The sequence below is a fragment of the Branchiostoma lanceolatum genome, chromosome 4 (genome assembly GCF_035083965.1).
Source record: "Branchiostoma lanceolatum isolate klBraLanc5 chromosome 4, klBraLanc5.hap2, whole genome shotgun sequence".
NCBI classification, from domain to species: Eukaryota; Metazoa; Chordata; class Leptocardii; order Amphioxiformes; family Branchiostomatidae; genus Branchiostoma; species Branchiostoma lanceolatum.
In genome coordinates, this window is record NC_089725.1 from 23605416 (window position 1) to 23630330 (window position 24915).

At 39.5% G+C, this 24915-nt stretch overlaps 1 protein-coding gene across 3 annotated transcripts in view; it reads right to left on the bottom strand.

Moving 5' to 3' along the window:
* Positions 1 to 1484: 1484 nt before the first annotated feature.
* The window catches only part of LOC136433498 (1-phosphatidylinositol 4,5-bisphosphate phosphodiesterase beta-4-like), a 58815-nt gene continuing 35384 nt past the window's right edge, over positions 1485 to 24915 (bottom strand). The window contains exons 5-37 of one of the 3 annotated variants that reach the window (XM_066425776.1): positions 23487 to 23642; positions 22949 to 23028; positions 22111 to 22164; positions 21486 to 21567; positions 20583 to 20683; positions 20262 to 20316; positions 19510 to 19618; positions 17504 to 17714; positions 17147 to 17240; positions 16693 to 16772; positions 16322 to 16406; positions 15823 to 15913; positions 15469 to 15537; positions 14998 to 15119; positions 13745 to 13895; positions 13281 to 13365; positions 12272 to 12396; positions 12102 to 12153; positions 11297 to 11399; positions 10136 to 10400; positions 9539 to 9643; positions 9242 to 9330; positions 8924 to 9056; positions 8640 to 8689; positions 8267 to 8332; positions 7812 to 7927; positions 7457 to 7517; positions 6203 to 6378; positions 5816 to 5917; positions 5573 to 5630; positions 5378 to 5464; positions 4889 to 4995; positions 1485 to 4848 (exon numbers count right to left, since the gene is read on the bottom strand). In XM_066425776.1, coding sequence (XP_066281873.1) covers positions 4927 to 4995; positions 5378 to 5464; positions 5573 to 5630; positions 5816 to 5917; positions 6203 to 6378; positions 7457 to 7517; positions 7812 to 7927; positions 8267 to 8332; positions 8640 to 8689; positions 8924 to 9056; positions 9242 to 9330; positions 9539 to 9643; positions 10136 to 10400; positions 11297 to 11399; positions 12102 to 12153; positions 12272 to 12396; positions 13281 to 13365; positions 13745 to 13895; positions 14998 to 15119; positions 15469 to 15537; positions 15823 to 15913; positions 16322 to 16406; positions 16693 to 16772; positions 17147 to 17240; positions 17504 to 17714; positions 19510 to 19618; positions 20262 to 20316; positions 20583 to 20683; positions 21486 to 21567; positions 22111 to 22164; positions 22949 to 23028; positions 23487 to 23642 — 3282 coding nt within the window. In that variant the 3' untranslated portion in view covers positions 1485 to 4848; positions 4889 to 4926. Of the gene's footprint in view, positions 4996 to 5377; positions 5465 to 5572; positions 5631 to 5815; positions 5918 to 6202; positions 6379 to 7456; positions 7518 to 7811; positions 7928 to 8266; positions 8333 to 8639; positions 8690 to 8923; positions 9057 to 9241; positions 9331 to 9538; positions 9644 to 10135; positions 10401 to 11296; positions 11400 to 12101; positions 12154 to 12271; positions 12397 to 13280; positions 13366 to 13744; positions 13896 to 14997; positions 15120 to 15468; positions 15538 to 15822; positions 15914 to 16321; positions 16407 to 16692; positions 16773 to 17146; positions 17241 to 17503; positions 17715 to 19509; positions 19619 to 20261; positions 20317 to 20582; positions 20684 to 21485; positions 21568 to 22110; positions 22165 to 22948; positions 23029 to 23486; positions 23643 to 24915 lie in introns of all 3 variants that reach the window. The other 2 variants (XM_066425777.1, XM_066425775.1) reach the window with 2 other exon arrangements.

The window sequence follows — 24915 nt, forward strand, 5'->3', positions numbered from 1 at the left end:
ACAAAATGTATGTCCTGGACAAATTGCCTAATGCTTGTGACTATGGGGAAAAAATTGGTAATTTTGAGCCGATGGTCGTCTTAGATCAACTTTGACTGTATGTGTTGTAAACATTACCAGTTGTCTTTCTCTGTGTAACTTGAAATACACTTTAATAAGAGTTAGTTTTGTTGTTCAGTCAGTTGGACTAGCTTTTAACACAGTACTGGGACAATTGTTCACCATTTACTCAAGGCATGGAAAAATATTGCCTAACTTTGCATAGAATGCTGGAAGCATGCAATATTAAAGTTATCTTAGCATCATAACTTGCACTTGAAAGAGGACTGTGTTTGTACCAGTAGTTCTTAGCTACTGCAAATTTGAATGGTAAGAGCAGCCAAAGTCACTGCAATAAAAATAGACTTTGTTCTTTGCTAATTTCAATACGTATTACTTACGTAGCAATATTTGTGTCAAATCCGAGGGATTTTCATTAAAGATTTTTCCAGCAGTTCTGAACTGCCACCTGTGTTTTACAACATGTACATGTCCTGTCTTAGATGGAGTAAGATGTGATAATGGAGCAAGTTAAATTTGAAGCATTCATCAGTTTCCCATTTTCAAGGATTGCCACATAACCGTTTGCCAGCCCTAGAATGTCAACATCAGTGTGGGGTCCATGAAAAAAATCCATGACCACTTTTTTCAAAAATGTCACCTGGTCAAAACAACCCTTATGTGATGGTCGTTTCCTCTCTCATGGCTTGTCGAACATGACTCAGCATGTTTCCTTATTGTTTCTATGGAAATATTTTCGATGTATAGAGCCAATTCCACATTACCGAGTAGGTGTTTGTTGCCTTTTGTTGCATTTTCAAAACCTTTGTAACAATCTATGTCAGATAAGTAAATGTTTAGAACAATTTCCAACATTTATTTGGTGTTCTAAATATTTTCTGCTGTGTTCCAACATGTTAAACAAATTTCCAGCATTGAACACGTTATTTGTATTAGTTTCTAAACTGTTGCAACATAGATTCATCATTTGTTCCAACAGTCTATAAACATTGTGTAACTGGGTCAGTGGGCTGGGAACAGGGCAATTCACACATCCCTACAAAGTATAGGGGATTATCCCTAGGTGCCATGCATAGACACCTCAAGATAAAAGAGTTACATGTATGTTGAAACTTAAGTGTCATTTTGAATCTGTGTACAGTCTACTCCATTGGATCCCTGGTTGGTTGAATGTCATTTTATAGAATAACAAGCTGTCAAATCTAATAACAAATTCAGCCTCAATCTTATCAAGTGACTAGGATTAAGTTGAACCAATTGAAATGTAGGTTTCTAATATAAGGCGGAATTATTGTTTTGCTGATGTTGATTATTAAGAGACCAGTTTCCTTTGTTGTGTTCACTATCCTCACCTGCAAAACCCCAAAACACTAGTGTTGTCAAATCCAGCCATTCCTGACAAATAAGCAGACATGACCATCAAGTTTTATTTAATCATGACTGCACTTTAATTCAAATGGCATACAGCAAATAGTGGAATGCAGCAAGTTTACATCCTCTTGTATACCACATACTACTGGGATCACCTGGTATCCACTATGGCTCTATTCAAAGCCAAACCATCATGTGTTAACATCATGTATTAAGCCACATTTCTTGCTTCCATAGACAATACTACACCGTAATATTCACTGTAATAATCTCCAGGACTTAGCAAATCTTCATAGTTTCTTACTGCAAGGAACTGTGATATGGTGAAGTTTGTAATAGAATAGGCTACATCAGTAGCATCACATGGAAGTGTGTTAGCACGTACAAGTTTTCCACATTAGGCTGTTGTAACCTTTATATATCTTAATACTGTTATTTACATGATATGTGTACTGACAGACAGGAATAATAGTAACTGCAGCAATGCTAGCCCTTTATAAAGCTGGTGCCAGCCACTGCAAAGGCCTCTGGTCCTATGGGCTGATTAATTAATGCTTACTTATACTGGGCCAAAACATATGACTGACCTTACCAATAGTCTTGTAATTGTTTTCAAGAATTCATCATTGGTCTGCAACTGTCTGCATGTTTTACAACAGCAGTACCATAGAACATATACCCTCCCCTCACAAGCACATTTCTGCCTTGTCCCCTGAAGGCCATGCCATTCAATTATGACCTCATCATATTAACATTTCTTCTGTACCACCCCCAAGTTTTATGAATCTTCAACCTAACCCTTTGGCCCATCAAAATAAAAGGAATGTAAATCTGGCCATTGGAGCAAATGGTCCTTGTATAATCTAAAACAAAACATTGGTTTAAAAAAAACCTACCAAATAGAGGTAGCCATCAATTCAGAAGCTGGTTTTGGCCCAATCAGCTTGGATAGATAGGAATGGTATACCTACTGCATGACTTGCAGAGAAAGAAAGTGACAATGCTATTCTGAGTGCAAGCATTCTGCAGACACCAACACACATGTACATGCAAACTTGGTGCTTTGGACAGATGTTCCTAGTTTTCTACAAGTTTGGATTCTTAGTTGTTTATCTCTGCAATCCTTTTCCAATTACTGACCAACATGTAAGTCATATTTCATTCACTGCAGATTAACATACACAATGTACAGCCAATAACATGTATCAATGTACTACTGCTACTACAGTAAGTTGTGCTTGCAAATGTTTTAGATGTCTTTGCAGCTAAGTACATAATTGCTTGCCTAAATCTTGAATATGTGGTAAAAAAAACAGGAACACGTCATTCCTACTTTCCTTGTCAGCACGTCTTGCAATAATGACATTAACATTGTAATTCTAACAAGTAGTTCAAAGTCTCATGTACAAGTATATACAAATAAGTCTGCAAAACTAGTACAAATACATGTTGCACTATACAAACAGTACAAGTACAAACACTTCTATTCTTGGCCGTGAAGCTCATCTTAAGCAATTCTGACTCATTCTGATCACCACCATATCACACTTGGCACACCTAATTAACGCGAAATCCTAACATTTAGTTCCTTACTGACCATAAATTATTGCACACTATTACATTAGGTTCTCACCGTGCGACAAAATTCAACCTATTATTGCAACAAGGGTGCGGAAAGCTTTCATTGAAACCAGAGAAAATTTGTCTTCCAATCCACAATTTAGCGTAAATTTTTTTTTTAAACTTCCACAAACTTTGTGGGGATAAAATCCATGGTCTAAGTTCAAATTATGGTCAATATCATCAAAATTTCAATGATACATTCCACACCCTTGGTTACAGATTGTTTTAATTGTCCACTACAGAATTTGAGGTATAAGATTCCTGTTTAGTTATTGCACCTACACACAGCAGCAGATACTGGTCAGTATAATTAAATTAAGTTATAATTACACAAGTATTAATAATTGATATCATACTATTCATAGCTATCACTTCGAAGTATCACACAGGAACTACTGGCTTCTAGCAGTAATGGTACTGCAAGCTAGACAGTCTATATCGGTAACAAAATTCTCACGAGATGAGAATCACTAGTTAGAATGAACAGAAGAAATGAAGAATCTATTGTGGTATTACATGTGCTACAACAGTGCTACAGAAAGAAAGCATCACAGTCATGAAGCTACCAGATAGGTGACTAACCCCATATTGTGTATTCAAGGTAAAAGATAACATATGCACACACTCAATCTCTCTCACCTACACATACACACAACTACAATGGAATTGCACTTTGTTGTCCTGATTTGTAATAGTCTCTAAAACATCCATTCTGTGACTGTTGTAAGTATCTTAATAATCCTAACTCTGAGGCAGGATGTTGCATTATTTCCCGTTACAGACCTCAATCTAGAGCTTAAACACACATGTATGAATGCTGTCTCTCACACTCACATTATGTCTACAAATTTCCTCGGAACACTTTGCATTCTGGTAAGGAATAGGAATGTCAATTGACACAGGATTGGTGGGAAATGGGACATTTCTATTTTGCATCACAATGTCAAACAGTCCATCCTATAGCTTTCCCAAAGAGTCTGAAGCAATGTTATTTCATTTCCATCATCTTCAGACACATTCATGAAAACACCCTCTGCACTTTTTCTGACAAAAGGCATTTCTGGTATCCCACAAGATAATTGAGTGTTCTTGCATTTGTTGCAGTTATGTACATTCAAATGTCTGGTTCTCCAGAGCCAGACCACCAGAAAATTGAAGATGATGGAAATAAAAATAAAGGAAAGGAAAAAAGTAGGAGGATATTTTCTAGTCAACAAAACCTTTACACAAAAGTCATACATCTTCATTAAATGACTACAACTGGTCATCAAACTGTGAATAAGTAATGTCCTTACAACTCACAGATCGTAAAGCATATATTCTAATCATGTATGAGAAGCAGTGCACTTATGCAAACCATTTAAACTGAAATAAAAACAAAACAAATTTTGTACATCAAGAGTGAAATAATGCCTAAAAAGCCATGGTGAAAAATAGAAGTTGGTATTGAAATAAAATAAAATAAGACTGGAATGAAATAAAATGAAATGAAATGACACAACAGTAAGAAAATATTAACTTTAAAAAGTTTGTACAGGCAGGCAAGAAAACAAAAATAAAATAAAAGACGACAATGGTTCAACTGAAATAAAGATAAAGGAAAGATAAAGTAGGAGGATATTTTCTAGTCCACAAAACCTTTACACAAAAGTCATACATCTTCATTAATTTCACTCTCTGCTAAAAGTATCTGATAACAGTAAGTGGGGGCCTAGAAGTTGGTTTGTCAAATTCAGATGAAGAACAGGATTGTGAAAGGACTTCAGCACATTGTTCCCCAAACTGCATGTTCTGCTGAAACAGTTGGATGTCCCCCATTGTTGACAGACTGTACCAGAATCTGATAGATGGATGTTTGATATATCAAGAAGATCAGACTGCAGCTGTGGGCTTCTGGGCCAGTTTGTCCTCCACTTTCTCCTTCTCCTGGGATTCCCTCCACTGCAAAAAGAACACACTTTTTAAAACATCACCAAAAACAAGACTTAGTCATAACTAGATGTCGACTTCAACCTAGCACTTATCACTGAGTGCAGTGATTTCACAGTGCTACATGATTTTCTTCAGACTTAAAGCTTCAAACACGTCCAAAAATGTTTCAACAGTCCAATGGTCCCTCATCTTTATATGTCTGTGCCATGTATGAATATGATGCTTGAAAAAAATTCAGGACTTTGGATACTGATTATTTGACTGTGCGGCAGATGAAATGCAGGTCAATCTGATGTCAAAGTTTACGTTCTCAAAAGACACGTCTCAAATTACATTCTAAATCAAGTGAAACAATGTATGTAACCTATAATCTACTTGTTCCATTCCTCACCTTGTCCATCTCTTTATCCAGCTCCTCCAGCTGTTCACCCTGCTGTTTCTCCAGGTTCTCCTTCTCCCTCGCCTGTTTCATTGCAAGCTGTGGATACAATTGCGACATCATGATGTATCAGGGCAAATTCTGTCACTTCAAAAGACTTCTACACATTTTGCAGTAAAAACATACTGATAGATGCAATATTCTTACCCTCTTTCTCTCCTCCAGGAATTTCTTCATGTTGTTGCTGTTCAGCTCACGGATCCTCCTGGAAAGTAAAATGCATATCAAGGTCTTTGAGATACTAGCAATGCTTTCTTGTCAAAATCATTAGCAAATATACTACTGTTGCTTTATGGTCAAGGTTAATGTCATACATTAAGGTATAATAATATCTTATTTGAACTTTACTTATTCTTAAGAACAAGCAAAGGTCCTTCAACAGTTACCCACCTCTCCCTCTCAGCCTTGTTCTTGATCTTCTTGTCCTGTGCGATGGCCTTACTTTCCTCCATGGACTGTTTGGCCTGGCTTCCTTTCAGATCCTTGCCTTGCCTAGAGTCAAGGAATACAGCCATAACATTCATAATAGCCATAACTTTTATTATAGCTATCAACATACCTTCATTCTACCAACCACAACTGTCTGTGTTGCATGTATACTCTAACTTTGCGGGCCCTACCTAGGAACCTATAAATCACAAAGAAGATAAAACACCCAAACCAGGCAAAAAGAATGTGTTAAAATAATTCAAATTTATTCATTTTACATTTAGAAAAAATAAGAACATAATAAGAACATTGCTCAGGATATAATAGCACATAGTTTCCAACACATACTTCCCGTGGATGTCGGTGATCTGTTTGGTCTGCTGCTCATGCGCCACCTTCATCAGCTGCTTCAGCACCTCGCACTGCTGCTTGAAGTGTCCTTCCTTCACCTCATGCTCCTCCTTAGAGCACTTGGACACCAGCTCAGAGAACTCCTTGGTCTGAGTAGCCACTATCTCCTTCACCTGTTGAGAGAGATATGTAAAGCAACAACAGCTCAAAAGTTGAATGGAAAGTTTCAAACATCAGAGGAAGCTCGGATAATATATAAATCAATGTAACATCAATTCTTATAATTCCGACTGACACCCTAAGACTGCCACATTCTAAGAAAACGGTGAATTCAAAGAGGTTTGCTAACGCAGCATCAGTTATCCTTGAGGTATGCACACTTCAGATATCCAGGTTTAAGATATTTTTGAGAACGACTCTATAACACCATTTTTTAAAATGTAGACCTGGGATAGTTGATGTTACTAGTAACCTCAACTAGCATCCTCAATCGAAAGCAAGCAACTATCATGTTGAATCTTAATAATTGTATGAATGTACTGAGTATTGGACAACCTTTACTCTCTGCTATTCACTGCAAGTAATAGCAGAATGACCACTTGAAAGCTACAAACACTAGCTGAAAACACCATAACTACTCCAAAGGGAAACCTTCTTGAAAATCTTGAGTGGACACTTAGGCAGTAGCAGTACATGACTAGAAAGCGCTTTGGTTGTGGTGACCTTGCAAAACTTGCCACTTAAAATTGAAAGCATCAAATAAAGTATGCTGGAAGTCTTGCAGGAGTTTTGATGAGCATCATCCTATTGATATTCCTGTCAGTACATTTCCAGACCTTTGGAGTTTCATGGTGGCCAGTGAAAAATGGCTTTCAGTGTGGAAATTGACTGGGTAACATCTGTTACATCTTTGTAAATGCCAGATGAGTTGAAACGATTTTCATAAGCCCAATACCATAAATAACCAATTATCACACATTACAAGAACTGATCTGAGATGACCTAACGTCATGAAGAAGCAATGGAATTGAAATATCTCTGAATGATATACTATAAAACTAAGAAGTTCAACATACATTTCCAGACAGCTGTAACCTCCTTTGTTTTTGTGTGATAAGGATAACAATACTTGACGCCTGGAGGTAGAGAGCAGCCTTAGTCCGGGCAAGCCGCCCGATTTGATGATGATGATGATGAAGGATAACAACAAGGTGAACGAAACAGTTGGTAACAACTGAAGACTTGGCTTACCTTTGCATCATGATTCTCCACCAGGGATTTCAGTTTGCTTTCGAGCTCAGCAGCATTGGTCCTGTACAAATGAGACAACATTACTGGGTGCCTGTCTATATTTCATTAAGACAAGCCAGATCTGCAATTGTTGTCAGAACAATCAGTTTGTTGTCATTACTAGTAACTCATCCTGTTTCTTGCCTTCTTGAACAATATTCCTTTTCTTGACAAAATTCTTGATACTTTTTAAAACTTCTAGCACATCTCAAGCTTCATAAAGCATATAAACTCTGACTTAGTGTACATAACCTTGATACGTTCTGTTTGTAATGATTTATAATCTTATAACTGTTACAGTAGTATGAAATTGTACCCATTCTTTTTCTTTGCTTTCTCTAGATTCTTCTCCACACTTTGCTTTTCCTTCTGGTGAGCTGCGACCATCTTGTCCACCACACTGCTCTGGGCCTTCTGCATTACTGCCTTTTCCTAAGGAAGGAAATGAATACAATTTTCATGTTTCAAGTGATTCATGTACTTACTTCTCACAGCCCCAATGTCCTAACTGTCTGACGCTAGAAAATGAACCCTACATGGACTCATATCCAAAATCATTGTATCAGTAAGCATTAAATATGTGTGCCTTCTGAATAATGATCCCCATTCTACACTCCATACAAAGCATGTCTTACCAACGACAATTCTACAGTATGCAATCCATAATTGTAATGAAAGACGGGGCTCTCAACATTTCAGTTGACCCAAAAGAAGTTACGTGCTGTTAACATTAGTTTCATAATCAAGCAAACCATGCATCATGGTCATTACCTTGTCATGTCTCTTCTTTAGACCATTCATCTCCTTAGTTTGCTTCTTGATTAGTTTTATGTATTGCTATGGGCAGGAATGAAGTAGGTTAGTAAAAAGATATTCAATGCAGCCAAGCACAACTGTACATAAATCCATTGAGACTGTAGTAATTATCCAATTTAGCTCATAGGAAAGGACTGAGTTGTAAAACTGCACCCTCAAGCTGAAACACCATTAGTCAATTCTTACCAAGCAAACATGCAATGTTGATGACACTCTAACATAATCACAAGAATGATTATTATTGATAACATATTCAAAACGAACATAGTTACAGGCATTGGTTATGAAGACATGGCACACATCAAAGCTGTTGGAAACAATGGCTGACCTTCTCCTGTTTAAGGCTCTCTATGGAAACTGGGGCTGGACAGGCTGATTCTGTGGTGGCAAATAAACAACATGAACACTGCAGTCAGCACAGGTCTAATCAAAGCCCAACATTCATTCATCCGTCCACGTGATATCCCTATCACGGAGTTTGTAGACTATGAACTGGAATTCATAACAGACTGCAGACTTAATATTCTGCTTGGCATGAAATAGGAGCTTACATATACATGTATATAAAACAATAGTTGGACTAGCACAGTAGGGTCATATTCGACCTCTAACCTTTTGTGGGAGTCTTAGCCTTCCCATCCTTCCCATCAACCCCCAGGCTGGAGGAAGGCGTGGCTGGAGACTTCCCATTGGCTGCCTTCTTATCCTTCTTCCCTGAACTGGCAGGAACGTCAGCTATGTCTTTCTGTAAGGTAGCCAGAACATCAGCATTTCAAACCAGTGATTTCTATTGTAGACAATCAGGACAACAACAATAGCAACCGGATCAGCACCATGGACAGCACCCTGACAACTAATATCTGGGAATGCAGCACCATGAACAGGGCATGCATTGACAACAGCAAGCTTGATGGCTAGTACTTCATCTACCTCATCAATTCCCATAGCCTTCATGGCCATGGCTCTCTTCTCCAGCTGGGACAGGTACTGCATGGGGTTGTTCAGTGCATCAACAAACTCTGGAGACACAAAATGGTATGATGGTTATGTATGATAGGAGCAACAGAAGCATCCAGTACTAAGATGTATTTCAACGGTATATCTGGTTACTAGTGTTCTACAAACTGTCATTTTCCCAATCGAAAGTTCTTCAACACAATACATTATCAATCATAAACTTAATCCAAAGATTTCACTGATTTTCCTTGAGTGATTCTTATGACATACCTCCTAAGCCATCGGGAACATAAGTCATTAGGTTGATGTTACAGAAGAGACAGGGGAGCGACATGGGGAAATTGGACTCTGTCCGCAGCCCGACGTGCCTGTAGCCTGTGGGGAAGAAAATGTAAAAGATCTGCCTGTGCTGATGGATACATCTGAAGTATTCCATGGGCAGGTATACAATCATTCAGCTGATAGATATTAAAACACTGTCAAAATCTATCAACTTCTAGTTTTCCATGAGTGTCAACAATCCTACTGGATGGGCTGAAATGACAACCCTGACTTCAGTAAGCCTTTCTTCATGTTGTTACTGTACAAATCACATCAGTATAAAAGGAGATCATTGTAAATACATTATACCACATAAAACAGCATTTTCATCAGAGAGGCACCGAGACTACTTAAGTCAGAATTGCCATGAAATAAAATCATAATCATATTACAGCCATCCTACTTTCAAAATTCATAACAAAAGTTTTGCCTCTACCAGTATGTACAATTTTGCATAAACATTTCCTTATGGGCTAATCCATGCAGCAAATCAAGTGTAGCAAAGTAATACTCTAGAAGAGAGATTGTGAAGGATTGTGTCCACACCTGCTTGTAGCCCATCAAGCGGAAGTACACGCTGACCAATCAGCTTGTTGTTCTCGTCGTACACAGCGAATCTCAGTGTGGCAAGGTCCGGTAGCACCACTTTCCTGAAGACGAACGGCTCCTCGTTGTACTGCGGGTTCAGACCGTTGGCCGGAATGGTCTTGGTCTTGAACTCCTTCCGGATGGTGTCGGTGGGTAGGCCGTACATCTCGACCTCCACGTACGTGCCGACTTTTTTGTCTGACAAGAACTGACCTGAGATCACCTAAGGACATGAAGCAGCTTCTTCAAACATCAATTGAAAGCACTCTAGTTGAAACATTTCTGAATGATATACTACAATATTAAGAACATGCATTTTACAGTCACCCGTAACCCTCTGTGTGACAGATAGTAAGAATTCTACAAGTTATTACAAAAGTGAAGATCTTGACAGCTGTAGTAAATGACAAAGTATATATTTCAAGCGGTCTGGCGTCAAACAAGCCCAGCCTGAATTCATATCACGATATGATAGAACAAATAAAAGGTAATTGTGGAAGGGGACAAAAGAAACACAGAGAGGATGATAGCAATCATCGCTTCTAGAACTGCATCATATTAGGATGCAATATGTCTGCATTATTTGATTTGATTGCCAATGATAGAGTTATCAAACAAAAGGTAGGTTATTACACATTTGCTCCCTAACTTCCAATACACCTACTTATAGGTAGACGTATATTAGGTCTAACAATAGTCTCACACCAACATCCGGTGACATACATGGCAAATGTATCAAATCCCTTTCATTTCATCTTCAAACAGAAAACACAAAGAACAGGACAGGCCTAAATTGGTCTTTAGTTAGCTGTACACTCGTACTGGAAATTCATTTCAAAGCCTGACGTTCAAGTAATGTCAGTCTTTGACAGTTCAAAAGATCTTTCAAACATCTTTCTATCAAATGCACAAGACGCATAGTCCTTTTTACACAAAGAAATTGGTCCTGTAGCACATCAAGACCATTACCACAACATTCAGTGTGAGAGGAAAGTGTGAGATTGTACAACACAGCCATCAGGACTTATAGTGGAAAGGGGTTTCAGCCATTGGGCCCATCGTCTGACTCAGCTGAGCACTATGCAGTCTTACAGTCTTCTTTTATGTTCAAACCATTACCTCAACTTCGATTGTAGCAGCAATAACTCCATCCACGGGGGACTCCGCAAATGGATCAAAAGTCTTGTCTGGTCTCCTCATGAACTCTGGTTTCAGCAGATACCTGTGGCAGATAGAGAGCAGCATGGCTTGGTAGTACCAGCAATACAGTCAAGTTATCATTATCAAGCACTTGGATGGCATCAGACTAAAATGATAGTCTAAGATGCAGTGAAAAATACTGTGTGGTAAGTGCATCCAGTGTTAAAAGGTACCATCACTCTGGCTTAGTTCCAATAAAATGCATTGAGAGTGAGATCTAGAGTGCTCCCTGCAACAAATTTCAACAGACATATGGTGCCGCAACAGCACTTCAACACTTTCCTGGTGTTTCCTAGAAAATAACTAAAATGGAAGCAGTAAGCTACCACATTTTTCTTTTCCAACCCCATTGCATGGAGCTGTACATCCTGTCCTTTTAGCTCGGTTAACTTGAATTACATTATTGTGATAAGCAACTTTCCAATAGCATTGGTTGTGTACAGTTGATTTTTTTAATGTATCAGATTCAGTTAAAAAAAAACAGGTTTGCATCCATATAAATCAGTGGCAAATAGTATGTTGCTTTTATTTCGGAGCAATGGGGGTGGTAGCCAATGGCCATGCAGAAATCACATATAGACAACAACAGTCCTAAAACCAGTTTTAAAAACTTGCACTGCTCCTTCAGCCAATGAGAGCAGCCAGAGTGGCAGCCAAATGATCTTATATACAACTTATTATTAGATATTGAAAGAACAAGTTTAAGTGCTGTCCTAAAACTTACCCGCACTTGCCATTGTATTCAAACTTTCCCTGGTTCAGCTGCATGGACAAGTCTACAGAATGAAACAAACACAACGTTAAAAACTCAGTTTTTCTTTATTCTAAACCAATCAAAATGTCAAAAATAAGCACAGCTGAAAGGAACGGCACTGGAACTGGAGAAGGTCTCACCTGGAGTTTGGTAGTTGAGGGCCACCATCTGGCAGCCTGCGTTCCAGAAGATCTGCGGCATGTAGTTACTGGAGTCCACACGGGCGCCCTTGGGGTAGATTCTGCTCATCTGACGCTTGTTATAGCTGAAAGGCTGGTCAAGGACTGATTCATGTACAAATTACAGGACATGCCAGAAACATGGCATTTAACAGGTCTCTCCTCAGTACATGCCCCAAATTAACAATGAACCTTATGGGAAATAAAAGAATCTGAAAGTAGAACACAGAAGCAGAGAAAGTTTCAACAGTTGTCAACAAACCACTTGCCATTACAGTTGCCACATGCATGTTGGTAAATGAAAGATAACTAACGCTTAATGAGTGGCAAAAGCTATCCATGGCAGATTTGGACAGCGATTGCTTGCACATGATAACTAAAGGCACTGAAACATCATCAATGTTCAGCTCCTTCTGCACCATTGGATTTCACTTTGCCAACACCGCAAGATGCTTACTTTAGGGAATATGAGGCTAGAAAAGCTAATGTAACCATCAGCATACCAGTGACAACACTTTAATTCAACATAGTCTGGTACATTACTAAATAAAGATCAATGACATACATGTAACACATGATATGCAATGCACATGCAATATTGTGAAGACAGACGTACTGTCAGGCAAGTTGGTCATGCACCCTGAAAGAAACAGAAACCACATGCAGTATGAGCTTCATGTGTGCGTGCAGACCTATGTACTGATAAATAGCTGTGGGTAGTCACAGATGGCAGGATGCTTGACAAACTCTAAAACACTGGTCTTCATGTAGCCCAGTCCTGCAGATTCATTGAAGGAGGACATGTGGCATGTCATATTCCTCTCTGAAGGATAAGATGGTCATAAAAATCTCATTGTGTCACTTACATGTAGTACGGTAGTAGAGGGTACGAGTAGTTGAATATAAACAATGACATGGTTACACACGAACAACATTCAATGATAAAAATGCATGCACATATGAAGGATACTTGACAAATTCGATGGCACTTGTCTTTAGGTACCCAAGGCAAGCAGATTCGTTGAAAGAGGACATGTTGTGGTGGATGTTGCGTTCTGGTAACAGAAATGAGACAAGTCATGCAAAGCCTGCTATGGCATACAGGCAAAACATTAACAACAGGTTTCATTTAGTTTTTCAACAAAGAATGTGCCAAAACATAATCACACCTTAGCATTTTTCAGATGGCAATGACTGAAATAAAGTAGGAAATATAAACTAGCAATTACAATAGAGAACTCTAACAACATTAACAACAGATGGAAAACTTTTTCACATCCTGTTCTTCTTTTAGATCAGCAATCAAATGACTTGTCCTCCTCTTCCATCTTCAGATGTGCACAATGGTGAATACCATTGTGTGAGCCTTTAAACTATGGGGATTTCATGCATGTATTTAGGACAGTGAAAAGAAAAGTAAGTCTTGTACAAGACCTTCAGCCACGTCGAAGCCGGCGAACTTGACAGGCTGTGCGTAGCTGACCATGGAGGACAGCCAGGGGTGGACATTGGTGGTGGCCCCCTGGTACTGGTACTGTGACATGGCCATGGCCTGCTCCTCCTCCTGAGACAGGCTCATCGCACTCTGAGGACAGAAATATCAAGGAGTCAAAACTGGCCCGAATATGATATTTCCACATTTTCTCCCTCGCTCCCTTTTCCTCTCTGAGACTGGAAAAATGGCACAGTAGCCTGATAAGGATAGCTTACACCTATAGCAAGGGATTACATGTACTGGTACGTACATACAACAAGCTGCAAGAGTGCCAGGTGATGTGGCAAGGTAAGAAACGATAGCACTGAAGTGTTTAATATTCAGCCCCAATTGCATTACAATAAGCTGCTTGATACACTATTACACACAAGGATAGACCATGGTCATACTCTGGCTTATTCAAAAGTCATGGAAAAGTGAACTTACACAAACTAGAAAGGTATCAACCAGAGGCAGGAGTAACATTCTATGATACACAGACCAAACAACAAAGACAGGGAACAAGTGGTGTTCAAAACAGTTAGTAGCAGAGCTTGTGGTGAAACTCTCTTGAGTTTTCATACAGAGCAGACAAACATGTCCGTCAGACTGAAGACATGGATCAGACTGAAGACATGGATCAGACTGCAGACATGGATCAGACTGTAGACATGGATCAGACTGGGAAGATCAAGGGATGATGAAAAGAGGGACAAGGATAACTGTCAGGATATATGGGATGTATGATTACCGTAAGCTCTATATGATCTACTACAGGGGCACTACCTTATCAAGGGGTTCCTGGAAGTAATTTCACAATGCTATTCTAGGTATTATAATGAAAGTTGGGGTTGAGAATTGGCTTGGCAATCTGGATACGGTAACCATTGTAATGGCTTAGTGGATAGGGGCCTATGAGTAATGCCTCAGGAGTGAAGAGTAAACTATGGGGTAACACACAATAACCTACATAGGTGGGTCTACTGCAGTCATGGTGGGTTTACAGCAGGATGAACAAGAAATCAAGAGAATGGTGGGGAAACAGTGCAAACCAACCAGAAGGAGACAACAGGCCAATAACTGGCATGGTGGAAAATCAGAGACAGAGACACATTCTACCTCTGTTCCTCAGGTCCACAAGACAGGGATATGGTGCAGGGGGTACAAGAACTAAAGACACACCAAACAAGAAAGTATCGACCGGCATCTCCACCTTTTTGTTCTTCAGGGAGCCATTCTTGCCTTCCTCCTGAATGTCACTGCTGCTGTTGGACTTATTAAACTTGAACTCTTGAGGGTTTCCGTCCTCTGAGGGTGAACTGACTCCATTTTCTCCTGAAAGCAGGCAACACTCCAGTACCTAAACCTCGACATGACCATGCAATCCTAGAAGTTCTGGCCACAGAACTGTCCTTAGAATGTTTTAAAGACTTGAACATGGTAGGACACTTGTGGCGACCTTTGAAAGTTACCTGCTATTAATCTGTTTCACTGTCCTAGAATAATTGTCGAAACTTTGATAGTATCTGACGTTATTCAGAGCATAGTACTATTTGATATCTTTATATGTGTGGCAGAATTATGATAAAAAGGTCAAAAGACATGCAATTTTAAAGAGATAAAATAAGTCCTATGTCAGTATCACATCTAAGCTATAATGCATGAAAAAACATGAGAATCATACCAGACTCTGAATGCTCCTCCTCCTCCACCTCCAAGTTGCCCTCCCCCTTCCAGAACAGCTCCAGTTGCTCTGGAACAGAAAATAACAAGTACAGAGTCTGACATTTCTCGGAAAATTGTCAGAACTTTCCAGGAAATTCTGTCTTGAGGCTCAACGGTATCAAGCTTCTCTCCATTTGCACAGCAGCTGTGTTTAATATTGGATCACACAAAAGTACTGCAGAGAGCATGCATTGTTGTAATGTACACAGCCCACTCAGACACAAATAGTACCTTAAGACATGCCTTTGTTTTAAATATGGACACTTTCTATCCCGATAATGTCTTGCTGTATGCAAAGATTAGTGTTTCTTACTTTTTTCTACTTCTGGCTTCAGCCTCTTGTTCTTGATGAGGATTTTCCTCTTCAGCGAATTGGGCGGGGGGAGCACCTTTCCTTCTTCCAGCTGGAAGCATAAAAAGGAAGATTTATCTGGAGAGCACTCATTCCAGCTTGAGAACAAGGTGATGTGTAACTAACACCTGATTCATGGAGAGCATGCATGGTATAATTTCAACTTATTTCTTTTGTTGATTTTGTTTAGTTTTGATTATGTACAATTTAAATCATTCATATTATCAAGTTTCGTGGGGAGGCCCACGAAAAGCCACATAGGCTTCTGTCAACCCCCCCTGAAGTTTTTTGTCCTGTATTTCATATTGTTTTTAAATATTTGTACATAAGCAAATAAACAATAAACAACAAACAAGATATAGAAACTAAGGTCATCATGCACACTGAAGCAGTCATTAGATACACTGCTAAATGTCCAATTGTAACTTCAACTGCAAGAGCACAGAATACTGGCACCCACCGGATAATCTTCCAGTGGTTCCTTGAGCAGAAGATCACCAAAGATTTCATCGCAGTACTTTGCCAGCTTGTACTGCTGTGCTTTGCTGTGAAGATATTTATTCAGAATCATGATACCTGTGCAAGTAGTATACAGTTTTGCTTACTGACCAGGTAATCTAAAGTAACCAGATTCCAACAGCAGACTCCATTCTTTTCTAAATAAATGTTTGAAATCTGCTGGGAAGAAAAAACATGTACATGTACTGTGAACCAGATAATCACCAGTGATCAGATAGGTAGTTTCCTCAAAGAACATCTTAAGGGTTGCCAGAAAACAATGGGACAATAGGGGGCTCAATGGACAAGTATATGGACATATTCTACACTTACCAGCAGTGGTTCTCAAAGGACAGGATCACTGGGTAGTCGGAAGCTTCAAATGCTGTCTCTGCAATGGCGTGAATCACATCCTAGAGCCATCGGGAGGGAAAAATATTCACAGCTTTTTCAATGAACACTTTGTCTTCATAAGACTTTCAAAGTTAAGAATCTATTGCCAAATTGGATAGGCTGACATACAATGTTATGTATGACCATAGTTGATTAAGATTTTACATGACATAACCGTTTGACTCCAAAGAATTGTATCAAGCTCAAAGAATGTATTTCCCACATTAGCTAGATTGAGCAGACTTCACAACTTACATCAAATAGTTGTGACATTCGTTTTTCTATAAGCATGCATTTTTTCTGGGATTACGTTACAGTCATGAAGCCTACATGTATGTACTTCATATCTTGGGTGCAACCATCTCTCATGAATAGTTCAGACTTTTCCGCTGACCTTGAAAAGGACATCTGTGCACATAGCCTTGCCGTGAGTGATGATCGGTTCCTGGTCTTCACCCTTCCCGTCCCAACAGTCCAGCTCCACACATCTGAGGTAGTACAACAAACAGTATGTTGATGAAGGTTAGACATCAAGGTAAACAGCATTCAAAGACAACTCCATCTCTACAACTGGATTAGATAAGGAGATTACTTAGTACTTCCAGCCATTTCAAGTGACATTCATCATTAGCATCTCTAAAATGAAATGGAGGAATGAGTCAATACTAGGGTGGTGCAAGGCTAACAATACGACTTTGTAAATGTTGTCATTCAACATAAGAGAGAATTATTGGCAGAAAAAAAATCCTACCTGCACCCTGCCAGTAGCACCTGTCTGTATATCTCCACGGAGGACTTGCCACCGAACTGTCTGCCCGTCAGGTATGAGTTGTGGGAGGAGTTGATGTAATAATGGCACAGGGGCTGGTCCATGTCCTGGTACTCCTCCAGTCTGTCCAGGAACACTGGAGCGTTCTCATCACTCATCAGGTACCGCGTGAACCCCTCCAGACTCATCCACTCTGGAAAAATACAGCGGGGTCAATGACCGGTTGAAGTGCAGCATATCTGGGTTGCTTCTTATTGGGGCTGGATAGTCTGGATGTTTGGTTTGCCTTGTTCACCTTGAAAGCTTTGAGGTCTTAAAATCATGAAGAAAAAATAAACTTACATCCCCTTTGATTTACATCGACATCTCAACACACAATGTTGTTGACTTTCAGGTCATCTGGTCGGAATAAATCTATATAAACCTGAAACTTAGGTCAGCAACAGTTCAATGCAGGTGTGTTTTACTTGCTTACAAGTACTTGTGCATTGCTTTGGTAACCAGCTGATGTCCAATGTCGATATCATTTTGTGGAGAACCACGCCATATTTCATTGAGCCTGATGTACCGACAATCCAATGGACATCTTTATCTATTCATTTATTTATTGGTTTGGCTGTTCAGCATGCACAGCCAGGGTTTCCCTACTAGCCTGTTGCTATTACAAAGGGCTAGCCCTGCTGACAAAGAAAAGATGTTACAATGGGATTTTGACATGGGCAGCATAACAAGCTATGGCAATTGAATGTATATGTACATAAAAACTATGGACATCTTGTTCCTTTCCAAATGCTTCTTAGAAATTACAGGCCCTACAGCAATAATCTCAACTGATCATCTGTTTGTCCTTTAGGCAATCTGTTACCGAGCTGTCTATATCAAATCTAGCCCCGTATACCGGAGGCAACCTGACTTCAAGGGGATGAAATCAATCTAATCTCACATACCTAAAACACTAATCCCTGGGCTAATCATATTGGATCCCTCATAATAGACTACTCCAGACAGAGTAATTTGCTTTGGCCAGAATATTGGTCTAAAGGCCAAACAGTCAAATTGTTCAATATGTCCAGCATGGGAAAATGATATGCAAATTTCAGTGTAGGGCAAGTTACTGACCTCTAAACAATAAAAGATAACAAGCCCTAAGGGGAAACATGGACACACTAGCTGATGAAAAAAGAACACCAGAAAAGTAAAGTCTTCCACCTTACAAGACTAAAATCCCTTTTCTAATATTCCTTTCCACAAGTGTTTGACTTCTGCAACATCAGGATGTTCAGCACCATGGACAGTTCCAGGATTTGAACAAACCACTTTCCACAAAACTTTCAAGTTTCGTACTCGTGTGACAAGCATTTTTGACCTTAATTCCATGCTTTAAAGAGCTTTGGGTGCTTAAAGGCACACTCCAACAAAGTCCACCTCTTGAATTGATGCTTTCATCTACTACTGCACTCAGCAAAGTCACATTTCAACAACCCTTGAACCGTACCTACTCAGGATGCATGGGTGGAGAAACATGGAAATGATTTCGCATTTCAACGCCATAATACCCTTGACATATTACATGTTAACTCCAAAATGATACGCTTCAGCTTATGTCTTCCATATTGTGTGGTCCAATATCTAAAGCATGCTGTGCTATTACTATGCTACAAGAACAAAAATTGATATCAAAACAAAAGTTATGTTATAATGTTTACTGACATAATTTCACCCAGTCATATTTATCCGCCACCCTGAGAAATGCATCTAAAGAGATTTCCAATGCAACATGATCTAGTATAATGCACTTCTGCAAATCTAAACTGTGCATACCTGGAGGGTACTGCATTAGAGTTCTCTCAAACATGCTGTTTTTCAAAGTGACAGATATCTGTAGCCCGGCAGACGAATGCTGATGGTAGTTGGATTTGGTACATGTTTTAATACATCCAATATTACGATAAACAGGATCATGATTTGATAACGTCACAATTTCTGACCTTTCTTGATGAACTCTGGGTCGACCTCATACTTCTGGATGAGAGCTAAGACTCTTTTTCTGTCAAAGAACGGGAACAGGATCTCATTGAGCCGGGGGTCTCTTTGTTGCTGCAGATGGAGAGAGAAAAGAATATGAACCCTTAGGCTACACTGAGCTAAGTTGACAAGCCCATGCATGTACATGTAACATGATTACTCTTAACTCTGATGGGCTGCAGTACCAACGAATGTAATATTTGAGGCTTCTGGCTCTCATAAAGACATTCTGGGGTGACAGAAATTTATTGCGTCACCTTCTCACCTTAAAACATTGCCATAAATAAAGTGACGAAACTTTCCCAAAGGAGGTGCTAGGCACCCCAATTAGTAACTTAGAAGCAGGGAGACTTGTGAAACATCATTATTTCTATCGCCGTAGGGATGCATTTGATGTTACAACATTGCTCTGAATGAGGTCATCAACCAGGACTGTCTTGTAATGTTTCGATTATTTTCCAGAAAACTGGATCAATGACGACAGACTGTATTGCTTTCATCAATACAGGTGTGACTATTAGCTGACTAGACTGCCTAACAATGAAAATATATTGAGCTTGACTTGGCCTGTCTTAATATCAATGTGTAGCTGATAACCCCAAGCATGTTATGGCTTGTCAACATTATTGCCTCAAACATCTCCAACCTGACTAATGGATCATTTCTTTGTATCAGTACATGTATCTTCTGATCTATCAAATCAAACTGTACAAACCTCATTCAGGAAATTGATTATCTGGTCAATAGCCAGGTACTCCTTGCCTCCATTCCTGAAAAACAGAAAAGACGATGTGACCTGCAAGGTGTGTTTAAAGAATGTGTCTAAAAATACAAGATGGAGTAACTTGCTCCATTTCTGTTGTTCTGCTGATGATAACGAGTATGTCATAAGCTAATATTAAAAGAACTTTATAGATTAAACACAACGATATCCAATCATGTTCTATCAATCAGAACAGTACAACAGCAAACATGATTCCCCCTGCAGTTCCCCACAAAGCCTTCTACAACCATAATAAGTAGGAAAATGACATACAGCTTATGGAAGAGGTCGTCAATGTCTGTCCTTGGGCAGATCTTCTTGTACAGCTCAAAGAACTTCTCAAAAGTAAAGTCTGCGGGCTCAATCTCGTCGTTCTACATCGGTAGAGAAAGAAAGAGAAGACATACTTTGGAATATTATATATTTAGCACTTGATCTGGGAACAAGGCCTTCCAGAGCATACATTGAATAAAGCAAACTCATTCAGTTTTTATGTGTTCTTTCACTCTTTCAAGTTTTGAAAGTGAAATAGTAGCCACTACAGGAACTGCATCCTCAGATCAGAACTAATAGACCCGATAGCACAGCCTGACAATGAAGTTAACAAAGCATGATGCATATCCCACCACATGGAATGGCAGATATGGCTCTTTTCTGGGATTCTTTTGGACAGACAGCCCATTTATACGCCCACAAGATACAGGATAGGGATTACCAAAAGTAAGTCTATTGTGACTACTGATGAATGTACCTCCTCTATCCTCCCATGGCCAGTTTGCCATGCCCTCGTGACAAATTTGAGAGCAAATGTGTTCAGACAGGCAAATCCACAAGTTTCACTTGTCTCCACTAACATTCTCTCATGATGCGTGGGAAAGAAAATAAGTGGGACATTCTAGACCTGCCGGATTACTGGCTGTGAGTATGACGGCACCAGTAGACAGCAGGGAAGTATCGAGCAGTGTACAAAGCTCTCGCACACAAGTTGCATCTACGTCATTCACAGTTAGGTACAGAATCTCTCAATAATCTACCAAAGTTAGAGAGAAACTAAAAGCCTAAAAGGCCCGACTTGATTTAAACAGAAATGTATATACATGTATATGTAACATTTGGAATAGAAATGTATGTATAGTGCATGATGCCGGTACTTTAGCTAAAGCATCAATGCCTGACCTTTCCATTTGGAAGTCCGAGGTCCTTCAGACTCTGAAAAACCATCTTCTCTGTTTTACCAGAGGCAAAAGTTCTTGTGATGCTGCAAGGAAGAGAGAAGTGCCTCTTATTATAGTAGACCGGGTCATTGTCACATAATTTTTCATGAAAATGTAACAAAATTATACCTTTAGCATATTTCTATTGTCATGTGACTAAAAGATGGACAACTGAAAACAATGTACCAGTAATAATTTTCCCAATTTTCATGTTTTGACATCACACTGCACCTCAGACAATGGTGACTTTACTTGACCAGTGCCAACAACATTGTCATTAATGCATTGTTAAGTCCTATACTACTGTAGTTCAGTGTATCTACATTCACACATAACAGGAATGATGCAATCATGCATCCTGAATATATCTCACAATTTGTTTTGAAAACAACGTGTCACTTAACACTTTCTGGGCATGATGCCTGAAGCGCAATCAAGACTGGTAACCAAACTCTACTTTTACCTTCCAGGGGCAAACATTTCATTATGTTTGGGAATCTATAGTGGAAACGTGAATATGCTTTTATGTAAAAAAGGAATTAAAGGTAGTAATTCCAAGAGATTAACTATTGTAGGGAGGATCTTACCTTCTGACAGGGATTTTGCCACTAGGGCTGACCTGAAGGGAGAGCCTCATCCAACTAAGACAGGGGAACAATATTTTAGCTTTCCATGTTTACAGTCGGGGATGCAGAAGTGATTCATAAGGACATAAAATTGGCAACTCATATCTGTCTAGTCCCACACAGCTGGTCTCACAATGGTGACAATTTCAGCAATACTGTAAATGCAGAAATGTTTGCGGTGGTTTTATGTTCCCGATTTTTGCGGCAACCGCTTCGATGCGAACTTAAAACCATCGGAAACATTTTTGTCCAATACTGTAGCAGTATGTTACTTTAGCGCTGCTGCAAACTCAAAACCACCGCAAACACTCCGTTTTGGCCTTAGCGCGAAATCAAAACCATGCGAACTTAAATGCATTTACAGTATACAGCTCCCTCATTCTGATATTCTTCATCAAAAGGTAATTCCAGAAATAGAACCAGCTTTTGTACTTATCACGTTACTTAGCTTGGCTTACTTTGGATATACATGCATTCTCTATATGTCACAGATACACTTTTGTTCTTAATTTGTCCTTCCTAATGTAAAATTAGATTTCTGGCATATATTTTCTTCAGATTTGGTTCCACTGGGCCTATGGAGATTAAGCACATCAACAGATCCACATTGGTTGCAAAATAACATTAGAAATCTGACCCATATAGCTAACCAAATTTGAAGTCAGACTGTAACAACAAACAAAATGGAGGCTGCTGTAATACTTTTCTTACAGAAACAATTAGACAAAGCACTAAGCAGTGAGTAATCATCCTACATAACCAACATAGTCTTCATATAATGTCTGACATAGATACTCACTGTTTCTGAAACTGTGTCATTGGACACACATTGTTTGCCTTGTAGTTATGAAGAAGGCCACGTATCCCTTCCTTCCATATCTGAAAAAAAAGGTTTATCTCTAAGTTTGACAATATCCAAAGTTTAATACAGCAGGTACACGTACAAATATACAAAGTAACATAATCCTACAATATATTTCGATGTACTTAACATCGTCCTTAGCACTAAGGCAGCAGTGGAACATGAAACCAATACATCATGTATTCTATGTATGTGAGATATCAGTGCCTGATGTCGTTCCAACCCTGAAGGTTCTCATAGCAATATTACATTTGCCTTGAAAGCCTTGGACCTTAATCTTTTCCTTGTGGGCAATCCTTTTGCCTTAGGGGCCTTCAGCTGCTGCAGTCTCAATGATGCAATCTTGGCTCTATATAAGCTTTACCATGTTTTCTTTGGGTCTGTTAGGATTTAATTGTTAGTCCTGAAAGGTTTTCAACGTTCTAGCATGAGGAATGAATAAAATCAGCCCATGAGGTAAGGCTGGGCTCCTTACCATGGCAGTTTTTGCATCCGCAGCCACCATGTACATGATGTCTAAGTTGACCATGTCCTCAGCACTAACAACTGTGATGGACCGATCATCAATAGGCCCTTTCTCATCGGACTCCAACTCCTCAATGGCCTTGTCATCCAAGAGAACCTTCCCATCCTGCAAATGACATGGAAAGGAGAGTTATCTTCAGGGAGAGTGGGGTGTTGATAGGCATACAAATTAATGATTTTTATGTTTAGATTTACATCAAAAAACACCAACATAACAGTAACTTACAGCTATCATTTGCAGGTGGATAGAGCTTAGCCTTGACACACAGTGACCCCCTCTTGTAAACCATCCCATGTTGTTGACCTTTGATCCAGGTTCCTATGGCAGAGGTCGCATGCTGGGCAAATCTAACACACCCCATGCCAGCTGTGTCATAGGCCATGGCCTCAAACCACCAACCATCACTAAACATGCGTATTATACATTGATCATGTGGTCATTTAAGTCTGTAGCCAAAGAATGATCATTGACAATTATGTAATGCCATATAGCTTGACCCGATGTGATCTCAAGCAAGCCAACACATCTTGTCCCTCTCAGGCTGTTTTATTGCTGTTAATTGTTGCAATTCATGATTGGTCTTGGGCTGTAGATCAAAGGACTACTATTGAAGATACATGTTAACACAGACCACTTGGGACACAAGCAAGTCGTCTGTGCTGGAATTAATTTTCAGATCACACTTTTTGCATTCAAAGCTAGACCGTAGGGCTCTTAAAGTTATGATGATCACACCAATATCACTAGATAAAAACTAATTTGGGGTGATATCAACATTGTTCACTGAGAAATCTGATTTTATGGTAAATGCATACACAGTGTTTCTTCTCAAAGACTCACAAAATGATAAGTTCTAACACTTTTTAGGCATAATACAATCCCACTGTAGGTGTCATATATCCAGCATAAAAGATTTTAGGAACCCTTTTCAATGTGGTAAGGGGAGGCATGAGAGCAAATAGTTTTAAGTATAACTTTTACAATACAAACACCCGTACAATGCGCATAAAAGTCACCTTGACTGAGCAACAAGGTGACTGCAGGACAAGTCATTTACATTGAACCGAGATTGAATTCCGACATCCCTACAGATGACTAGATGGAGCAATTTTCCACATGGAGGAAGCTAAATGACATCATCCCTTGAATGGACCATTTTGTTGCTTCCTTTTTACAGCCACACAGTGGGAATCCCCATTTGTGGGACAGCCATGGTGCTAACTGAAATGGAATCATGCCAGACGAAGGAGGTGATTAGCACTGGATTGGGATGCTTCAAGAGTAGCTACATGCACAAGGGCAGAGGAACGACTGCAGTAACTAAGCATAAGCATCGCACAACCTGTCCCTGAGCACTTGGACAGGTGGAAAGTGATTG